The 9,132-nt window shown below is 36.4% G+C and overlaps 1 protein-coding gene across 1 annotated transcript; it reads right to left on the bottom strand.

Moving 5' to 3' along the window:
- Nucleotides 1-1,368: 1,368 nt before the first annotated feature.
- On the bottom strand, nt 1,369-5,992 carry tmigd1 (transmembrane and immunoglobulin domain containing 1). The gene is made up of 6 exons (XM_067608122.1): nt 5,253-5,992; nt 4,281-4,365; nt 3,876-4,148; nt 2,771-3,058; nt 2,506-2,609; nt 1,369-2,410 (listed from the first exon to the last, which is right to left on the bottom strand). Exons 2-6 carry the CDS (start codon nt 4,342-4,344, stop codon nt 2,399-2,401), a joined length of 741 nt encoding a protein of 246 aa, XP_067464223.1. The 5' UTR covers nt 4,345-4,365; nt 5,253-5,992; the 3' UTR covers nt 1,369-2,398.
- Nucleotides 5,993-9,132: the final 3,140 nt, after the last annotated feature.

Genomic DNA, 9,132 nt, shown 5'->3' on the forward strand with positions numbered 1-9,132 from the left:
GTCCTGTATTATATTAGATTGTATTATATTGTGGCAACATAGTATAGAAAATCATAATAATTATACTGAAGATTATAAAGGTTTCATGTATCTCATTTTGGTGTTTATGGACTTTAGCAAGCCAATTTTTCCAATTTTTCTTTAACTTTGAATTTATTTGTTCTTCTATTATCTTATACAGCAATCTGTGAGGAGCCTGTGTTGGGAAAACAATTTTAGAAATCTAAATTAGACAAAATTGGCTGCAAGAAAACATGTTTAGCATCAAACAGTGTTAAAAGGGTTCCCAGCATGACAGCACTGCTATGTGATGCAAAGCAAAGCTTCCTATATCATTTTGAGCCATTAAGGAGGATAAAAAAGGAACATTTTCTCATTCAGTCATTAGGTAGTGATCACAACTACAGTTTGTCCTCTATTGTCTGAATGTAGACTAAAACAACTTTGTTGTTTTTTTTTGTTTTTTGCATATGCTATTTTTGTTCAATTACAAGGAAACCAGAGCTTCAAATTAATTCACGTTCTCATTTTGTCATATATTTAGCTCATATGATACTTTGTAGTTGAGAGAGGTCTGTCTTTTCAGCACATGACATCATACCTCTTTTAAAACGTGTTTTGTAGCTGACAGTGACCTCTGAGAATTTCTGAATCAATCAGACATTGCATTATTAATAGTTACTGACTTTTGGAGATAATTGTAGAAGCCTGACACGGAAAAGGGACCGAATAAATAAATTATAGACTAGAGATTCAAAGTTTCAGGCATAACCATGCTTCTTTCACAGTAAGTCAGACAATATCATCATACGGTATATTTGATTACCACGTGACTAAGCTGATCTCACACCTTTGACGTTCTCGTCAAATGTGCTATCATCCTCGTTTGGTATTGCAAGTGTTTTATGTGAACCTCTTAAATGTTTCTTTATTGGTAAGAACTCAAAGACCTTGACCCTGATGATATGGTCGTCCCTGTTCTTTCATCTCGTTAAAAGTAAATGTATAACATGATTTTAACAAGCGTTGAGTCAGGAGTTAAAGTTCAAAAGTGCAAAAGTGGAAACTAGCTAGAGACTATAAGATTTAAAATCTGCGTCAGTTCTTTTATTGTGATGTTTTAATTGTTTAACAGATGTGTCACTGACCCACACCTACATTTACATTGTGGGGTCCAAAAGCATCATAAGTCCTTATCCATTAAACAAGTTGTTTTTTCTTTTTCAGGGAGAGTTCTTTTCTTTTAGCTTGTAACATTATTTTTAGCCAACTAACTTGACATGTGTTAGTTTTGTTTGTGGCAAATGAGATTGATTAATCATATAATTTATTAATTGACTGATGCAGATAGACAACATGTGAACAATATTGTACTTGGGTAACATATATTAGATTTATTATACATTAGCAATTAGAAAATTGTGGTGTTAAACATGAAAGTATAATATGTAATAACTGTATTAAAATATGTATGTAAAATGACCTTGAAAAAATAAAAATACAATGTTAGATATTTCAAAATCCAGAGATATGATAACACTGTGTTTTATGTAAATTTCTGCCATGTATTCAAAAGAGGATCTCCATTGACTTCACAAATTCTATCCCAAAACCATAATCCACTATTATATTACTTTTAATATATCAAAATTAATATATGTGTGTTTCCCCACAATGTCAGTGTGCTTTTAGGTTTTGTGAGGAAACAAAAAAAGTTTTATTGCAAAGATATTAACAACAAAACAGGTGGTGGTGTCTTAAAAGTTTGCATCACAGGGTGAGGTCGCATAACACAATAAAAAACAAGTCCAAGGACGATCTCAAGGTGATATTGAGTCTAGACTTCATAGATAATCCTGCCATAATCAATAGTTGATATGACAAAGAGCTAACACAGTACAGAATGTTACATTTTGTCAGATCTTTTGGGGAATATGCTTACTAACTTTCTTGGCCAGAGTTTGATGAGAAGATTGATACCACAATATGAAGGTTTTGCCAGCAGCTGGTTAGCTTAGCTTAGCACAAAGACTGTAAATGGGAGAAACAGATAGCGTGACTCTGTCAAAAAGTAACTCCCAGCATATATAAAGCTTGCTAACATGATATATCTCGTTCACTTAATCTGTACAAAAACCAGCTAGCCAGACTAGATGTTTCACCTGACTCCAGCCTTTGTGAGAGTGGTATCCTCTAATCTAACTCTCAGCAAGACAGCGATTAAATGTATTCCCCAAAATGTCAAACCACCCATTTAACAAATGTCAAATAACTTTGGTATAAAAGACTATGTAAAGGAATAATCACAGTCTTTTGCACACAAAAGAGAGCGGCGGTATCTTCATGATTTCTCTCATTTAATGAAGTAGAGATGACCATTTGGCATTTTGGGCAGGACTTACTTGCAGCACTGTCAAAAGAACAATAAAGCATTAGGAAGTTCAGTTTGTTATGAGACAGAGTCCGTCTTTGTGCTGTATGTATGGGCTTTTTGTGTGGTGTTACCTTTGTAATTTTGTCCCAGCGTGAAACAACCGCAAGAAGCGCAGTAAGACACACCACCACCAGCGCTGCTATCATAGGCATCAGCGGGAACTTCATGGTCTTTTCTACAGATCAGGGGGAAGACGATCAACTCATATTTTATGAATTCATATTACTGACTGATCATCATCATGATCAGTCAGTAATATGAATTCATAAGATATAAAACATCAGACTATTCATGTGGCTTCTGTATAATTGTGGAGGTATGATTGTGTGAACTGACCTGTTACTGTGACATGGAAGGCCTTGCTGTACTCTCCATAGACTGAGGAGATTGCTGTGCACTGATACATGCCTTCATGCAAGCTTTCAAACACCCTGTTGGTGGTTAGCTGGCTTGTAAAGCCATCATTGGTCACTGTGAAGCCACCTCCTAATAGATCCACTGCGCTTCCATTTAGAGTCCAGGACACAGATGAGACTGGTGGATTGGCCCAGATATCACACCGCAGGACAAGCATGGCTGCATCTTCTACTGCAACCTCCTCTGAGCCAGAGAGCGCTGGGGGATCTGAGGAGGAAAACCACAGGGAAAATATGGATACTGCTAGGTTTTTTGAGCTGAGTTTTGTTTTTTTTTGCTGATAGCTTTCAATGGTCTGTTGAACCAGTTATCAATTCTTTAATGCCACTATTACTTAACAAGAATAAGAGTCTTTGTGAGGCTGTATGAGTCACTGCAATGCTTTGAGCTAAAATGCTAACATGCTAACAATCATTCAAACTTTATTTATATAGCACCCTTAATACAAGTCAAATGTAATTCATAGTGCTTTTTGACAAAGGCAATGACAATGCTAGCATGCTGATGTTTAGCAGGTATAATGTTTACCATGTTCAACATCTCAATTTAGCATGTTAGCATGCTAACATTTTCTAAGTAACACTAAACACAAAGTACAGCTGAGGCTGCTGGGAATGTCATTAGTTTTGTAGGTATCTGGTCATAAACCGAAGTATTGGACAACTTAAAATTTTGACCTGATGAAGGTGCTGGTTTAAAGTTAACCACCAAACACCCAACGTCCATGGATGTTGTATTTATGGGCTAAATCAGGTTGGCCAGTTGGATGAGAGGGGAAAGTGTTTTTTTTCTGTATACTTGACAGATGGATATAACTCATTAACTAATATGGTGAACGCTTACAAAAGACATTACAGTTCATCCTCTGGGGACCATGAATGTCTGACATTTCAGTCAAAACCACAACTGTCAAGGTCATGGGAAATGAATATCAGTACAAATAGTTGTTTACTATATATTACTTATTAGTATTATCATTAACGCCAATCTGACGTTTATTTCTCTCTTCTTTGAAGGGACTCACATGTGACATTCAGGGTAACTGAGTCCCTAACTGTGGTATTTCTGCCGAGGTGGCAGGTGAAAGTTGCATCGTTGTCTTCATGGATGATGGGTGTGACACACACGCTGCTGCGACCCTTGTTATTTCCTTCCATCAGATTGACCAAAGCGCCATTCCTGAGCCAGACCAGCTCCTCATCAGCCTCAGAGCTGCAGAACAGAGACACTGTCTTCTTCAGCTCTGTCTCTATAAATCCCTCACTGTTGACGCCTGGGACAGACTCGATCTTGACACCTTGGGAAAAGAAAAGGGGGAATGAAGCATTGAAAACTAAGATTACACAGACGTGGCGTGACAAATAGTTAAATGGAAGGATTTAACTGAAAGAAGTAAGCCAGTTAAACTATTGGTGACCAGTATGCTTACCTAATGTCTGGGTTGCACAGTAGAGGAGCAAAAGGAAAAGAGGGGATCTGAACATCAACATCATCTTACGCTTCCTTAAATGAACCTGGAGGTTAGGGAAAGATAATAAAAAAGAGCATTTATTTGAATTTCTCATTCACAGAATCTTGAGTACTTTTCAGCAGAAAAAAAATATGAAGTTGCAGCTCTAGACGTGTTGCATTGACAGACTGCAGACATTTGCTCAACCTTGTTAGGCTACCAATCATCTGCGACATTTTAAAGTCCAGGCCAACCACCAGAGGCCCATGAAAACAGCAGAAAAACTTGACACATTAATCATCTGTGTTTAGCTTAAACTTTCTCCTGTGCCGTTGTACGGTAATATGCCTAAAACAATCAGAAAAATAAAACACACAAGGCCACAATTACTCTGCTGTACAAAGAATATGCAATGTATAATAATACGTAAGCAAAGATGATCAAGCAGCAGTGAAAACCATTTAAATCAAAGAAGTATGTGACGTGTCATCTAAAAATTTTTGCATGCAAAATGTGATGTGTCTAAAGGGGTCTAAAGTAAGAAATCCTTAGTAAAACATAAGAAGGGATTTCTGGAATGTCACAATATGAGATATTAAAGCATTAAAGAAAATGTAATTGTTTAGTTAGAGTAACCTAATTTTTCTGTTGAGGCATGAGCACAAAGTGGATTTTTATCCAAAAAGGAACACAATTCATTGTTACATTATGTTCCCTCCAGTGTTAGAAGAAGTTAACAGTTAAGCAAATGTACTCAAAAAATCATAGATTAACAGTTTATTTTAAAGCAGGTTACACCAGTAACATCAGTGGTCTCTGGATTTATACCCATAAAATAAACTATACTTAGGAAATACACTAAAACATATGCTTATCAATTTTATGATAACTTGTACAGTGGTGCACTCAAACATAAATGTTTTGCATCCTGAAAGGACTAGAGGTACTTACCTGACAATGACTCGGTATTTCTTGGCTGCTTTTTCTTTCAGATGTTCCTGTGTGTGAATCTAAAGATGTGGAGGACAGTTTGAATCTTCAGTAGCTTTTATATACTTCACATCCAGCTGATGACATTTTTTATAACTTCCTTCACTGACACTCAATGACTTTCTCATCATTATGCTCATCTGTTCCTGTCAACACCCTTTCAATCCTCCCACACCTGGATTTTTTTTCATTTTTATTGTTGCGTTCTTATGATGTGCACTAGACACAAGGAAGACTTTTTATTGGCCAGTCATTATATTGGCACTAAAACTTCTTGGGTGTGTATGTAGGGACTAAAATACATATTTTACAAGTTCTTTTCACAGTCTATTTTAATAGTTTGTTGATGAAACAAGTCATCAATTAACTAATTGTTGGCTTAACAATTTAGTTTTAAGATTTATACAATTTGCCACAAAATGTAACATTAACTTTTAATTTTGTCTGTAATAGTAATGTTTGTGACAATTAAGTTTGGGGGATTATTTCCTCAAGGACGCTTCCCTGTCTTGTGTCAGATAATGTCAGATAAATGACAGTAATCAGAGAAACAATGTAATATGTCAACTGGCATAAGAATAAGTGATAAATGGCAAGTTTGTCATATAACAAAGTCCTTTTAAATTTGCGCTCAGCATGTCCATCACTCACCTGACAAATTCTTTACTGCAATGAATGGGACACATGTTACCACTGGTGGAGCGTAAATACATTTACTCTATAAACTACTTCCATTTTATGCTACTTTATAAAACAACAACAAACAAACAAACAAACACACACAAACACACACAGAGAAAAGATCATTTTATAAAATATGATGGATTTTTATAGATTAAACTACCCAACAGTATATATAATAGTTGAAATTAGCCTCACTATGAGCAGCTACAATAATCAAATGCTGCTTTTGTGTCGCATTAGCATTGTATTATGCATAAGTAATTCATTCAGTTTGTTGCAATCTGCAACCTCACCACTAGATGCCACTAAATCTTACACACTGGTCCTTTAATATTGATATATAACAGTTTACTACTGACAGTGGCCATTTTTCTGCATAATAAGTACTTTTACTTTTGACAGTATAAATACATTTTGCTGATAGTATTTTTGTACTTTTACTTGAGTAAAACTTTGCATGCAAGACCTCTGGATTATTTACTTTTGGTACTTTTACTTAGGGAAGGATTTGATTTCTTCTTCCACCACTTCTTGTTACTTTTGTTGAAGTAATTATAACTGTAGTTTCTTCTAAAAACAAGAAACAAATTGCATCTTAATTCTCATGTCTTAATTGTACCAGTTCACATTTGAAGGATGAATTAATGTAAAGATCATGATTCCATTGGTGTAGTGATACATTGGAGAGCAACGAGTAATCCAAATAAATCACTCTGTAAAAATAGTATAACCATGTTTTATTCCAGCAATTTCCAATAATTTACTGCGTATTCATGTGATGTCTTTCCTGTCAATGTGTGGCATAGGCAATCGTCCAGTCTGGTGCTGTTACTGTTACAGTGGCAGGAGATGTGTAATATATAAAGTTAACATGGGGAAAAAGATGACACCAGGGTCAACATCAGACTTAAAGAGCAAGCAAGCAGAATACTTTATGTGTGTGTGTGTGTGTGAGTGTGTGCGTGGGCATTTCCAACAGTCCTCCCTTTCTTACCCACTAGAGTGAAGCATTGATCAACTGAGAAAAGTTCCTTCAGCTGCAGGTAGTTAATGAGACCCACAAATTATGATTTGAAACATACATTGAGCTTCATGTTTTAGACATTTATTCAGTTGACATTTGTAATCAGGATATGTAAAAAAAGAGAACTGTATTTCTAAATCCTTTCTAGGATTAGAGTAATCTGTTATCTGCTGTATGTGTTGTTTATGCACCATAATACTTTAACAATTGTAACTAATTTCCATTTCATGAGGTGTATGATGTTGTTCTATTTGATTATTTAAGAATGAATGCAAGCAGAAATTCATTAGGCTATATTTGAAAAACATAAACATTTCTGTCTTAAAAAAGGACTTTTCTATGAACAAATGTCTCAATAGCATTACTAACATCTCTAAGGACTCTCTGTCTGTATGTCTGTATGTCCTTCGTGTATCTTTTGAGCCGTTCATCCAATTGGCTCCACACTTGGCGGGTGTATGACTGGGGACCCAAGGGAATGCAATGTCGAATTTGGTACAATTTGGACATGCAATACGTTTAATATTAATAAACTTTGAATAAACCAGCAATCAGTGAGCCGTTCCTCTCTGTTCAGGGGTAGGGTAAGCTTCAGGTCTCTGCTGACTGACTCCAGCATGTCAGGGAGAGACCAGAGATGAGGCGTGACACGAGTCAGAGAAAGGTAGACAGCGAAAACAGAGCTTTTAATCAAGAATGGACACTCTTACCCCGTGTCTAAACAAAAAGTGTAGTGTTAGCAGCATGGTTAGCAGATCGATTAGCAGCAGCAAGTGACTACACAGGAGACATTCGGGTACATTGTTAAGCATATGTCACCAGCATGTTTGTGTCATATATTCTGAGACCATGGCAATTGTGAAGCACCCATAGACTGTAAAAAATAATGGACATAGCCACCATGACGTCACCCACTGGTCTGTGCACTTGTGTTTTGAAGCCTTGAGAATGGCATTTTGACCGTCGCCATCTTGGAGTTTTGGAGTTAGAAGTGATGAGAAGTGACCATATTTGGACGAGAGCATGTAGCTGACCCTAGCGCTAACTGCTAGCTTGGTTAGCATGGCTCATTTACAGCCTATGGTTAACTGTGATAATGCTAATGCTAATGCTAATTTTGGCTGGTGAAAAACAGGCTTAAAACCATTAAAACAAAATATACTTACCAGAAAAACTGAACATTTGACTCCTTTGAGGGTCTTTTACTACAACCAAATGCTGAAGACTTTTTTAGGTGACCAAAATGTTAAAATTAACTTTCATGAACTGAAAACACACTGAAATAGTGACGGCTATGCTTATACTCTGTGAATCTGAGGTTACGCCATGTTTATTTTATCTAACCAACGTTGTCACTGTGATAGTGACTTGTCAATCACAATGTAGCCACACCCTAAAGCATATCCTGCTTTATCATCAAATTGAAATTGAAAAATTTAGAAAATCAACATCATACTGTATTGAAAAAGACTTGAAACTAGCGATTGGGACCATAAATTCATTAGGAAAGTGATTACTGAGGTAATAAATCAAGAGAGAAATAGGGTCATTTTCTCATAGACTCCCATACAAAGGGACTTCTTTTTGGTGCCAGTGGAGTTGCCCCCTGTTGGCCATTAGAGAGAATGCAGGTTTAAGGCACTTCCACATTGGCTTTACTTTTCAGACCCGGAACTACCTGTTTGAAAATGCTACTACAGACAAAACACAAATCTTTTGAGAAAACAGCATGAGCAGCACATTCAGCAGATTAGCAGCAGCGAGTGAACCGTTGTGTCTACACAGGAGGCGTTCAGGTACATTGTTGAGTGTAGGTCACCTGCGTTTTGGAACGGGCACTGTACTAATTAATATTAAACAATAATGCCAACAGTCAATATCGTACAGTGTTTATCTCCTGTGTTAATCACAACATTACAATAAAGATGAGATTGATTTGAAGGCAGCAGACATATCACACCTTGTTATCATTAGTGCTGTTATTACTTTTTCTCAAATACATTTGGATTCCCCTCTGCCCTGTCTTAATCCAGAGCTCACATATAAGCTTCTTAAAATGGTAGGCCTGTATCTGCCAACCCTATATTCAGTCTTTGACAGCTTCTTATATTTGCTCTACAAAAATCCCTTCTG

Source organism: Thunnus thynnus, chromosome 13 (assembly GCF_963924715.1).
Source record: "Thunnus thynnus chromosome 13, fThuThy2.1, whole genome shotgun sequence".
Taxonomy (NCBI): domain Eukaryota; kingdom Metazoa; phylum Chordata; class Actinopteri; order Scombriformes; family Scombridae; genus Thunnus; species Thunnus thynnus.